This window comes from Acyrthosiphon pisum, chromosome A1 (assembly GCF_005508785.2).
Source record: "Acyrthosiphon pisum isolate AL4f chromosome A1, pea_aphid_22Mar2018_4r6ur, whole genome shotgun sequence".
NCBI lineage: Eukaryota > Metazoa > Arthropoda > Insecta > Hemiptera > Aphididae > Acyrthosiphon > Acyrthosiphon pisum.
Window position 1 is genome coordinate 69,228,062 of NC_042494.1, and position 1,009 is coordinate 69,229,070.

Here is a 1,009-nt window from a genome sequence, read left to right on the forward strand (position 1 = left end):
TGTCAACATATTTCAGAAAAATTTAAACTATCAGATTTGAAGTCACTATGTATAGGCATACACTATTACTATCATTATCATGTTTTCAACATGAATATAACTATTATTTAGAACTAAATCATTTTTATTATTTTTATTATCTCTAGTTTCTACTCCGTTTGCACTGTTGATGGTTTCAAAAAAATTAGTTAATTTAGGTAACTGGCTTACTGCATCTTCGGACTCCTTCTTTAATTTTCGTTTTGCATAACCACTGAGATAAATCCTTTTTTTATCAGACATTTTTAAATTTCAATACTTTTTGGCACACACTAGTAACGAACAAAACTCACGAACTCGACTAAAAACTAATTTAATATCACGACAGTCGACGGAATACTAGTGTACCGATTGTACTAATAATGTGAAACTGACCATCAAAATGTACCCATGTTAAAATAAATTGTAATCATAACGATATAAAGTGCTTTTGACCAACTTTATCTTATCACTTAATAGCTTATTTTATCGATTAGACTATTAGAGAATAATCATAAATTCCATTACGATACGTGACTAACGAAACTACGTAACTAGTAATATCATACAAGTATTTCAAAATGCCACTTTAATAATTAAATATCAACAGGGACCCGGGGCCCCAAATAATACTGGGGCCCGGGGCTGCAGCCCCCCTAGCCCCCCCCTAAGTTGGGCTCTAGTGGTGGTCCGTAAAACTTTTTACTTGCCCCCCCCCCCCTTTTAAAATATAGTTCGGTGCCACTGTATGCAACCGATAAAGAACCGATACCCGATATATTTGAAAACCAACATTTTTCAGCATAAACAATGAACCGATATTAAAATATCACCGATACTATCAACCGAAATAATATTATCATTTTACATTTAACTATTACAATTTATAATCAATGCTATTATGCTGATAGATTTGGTTTTTTTTTTTTTTTGGTATCGGTTCAAATATCGGTTTAAAAAAAAAACCGATACCGATAAACCCGATACCACC

The 1,009-nt window shown here is 32.6% G+C and overlaps 1 protein-coding gene across 1 annotated transcript in view; it reads right to left on the minus strand.

Annotated features, from left to right (window-relative positions):
* Positions 1-282, minus strand: part of LOC100572473 (zinc finger MYM-type protein 1-like) — a 3,380-nt gene extending 3,098 nt beyond the window's left edge. The window contains exon 1 of the mRNA XM_008183318.1: positions 211-282. Within this exon, the coding sequence (XP_008181540.1) occupies positions 211-282 (72 nt within the window). The remainder of the gene's footprint in view (positions 1-210) is intronic.
* Between the last annotated feature and the right edge of the window lie 727 nt (positions 283-1,009).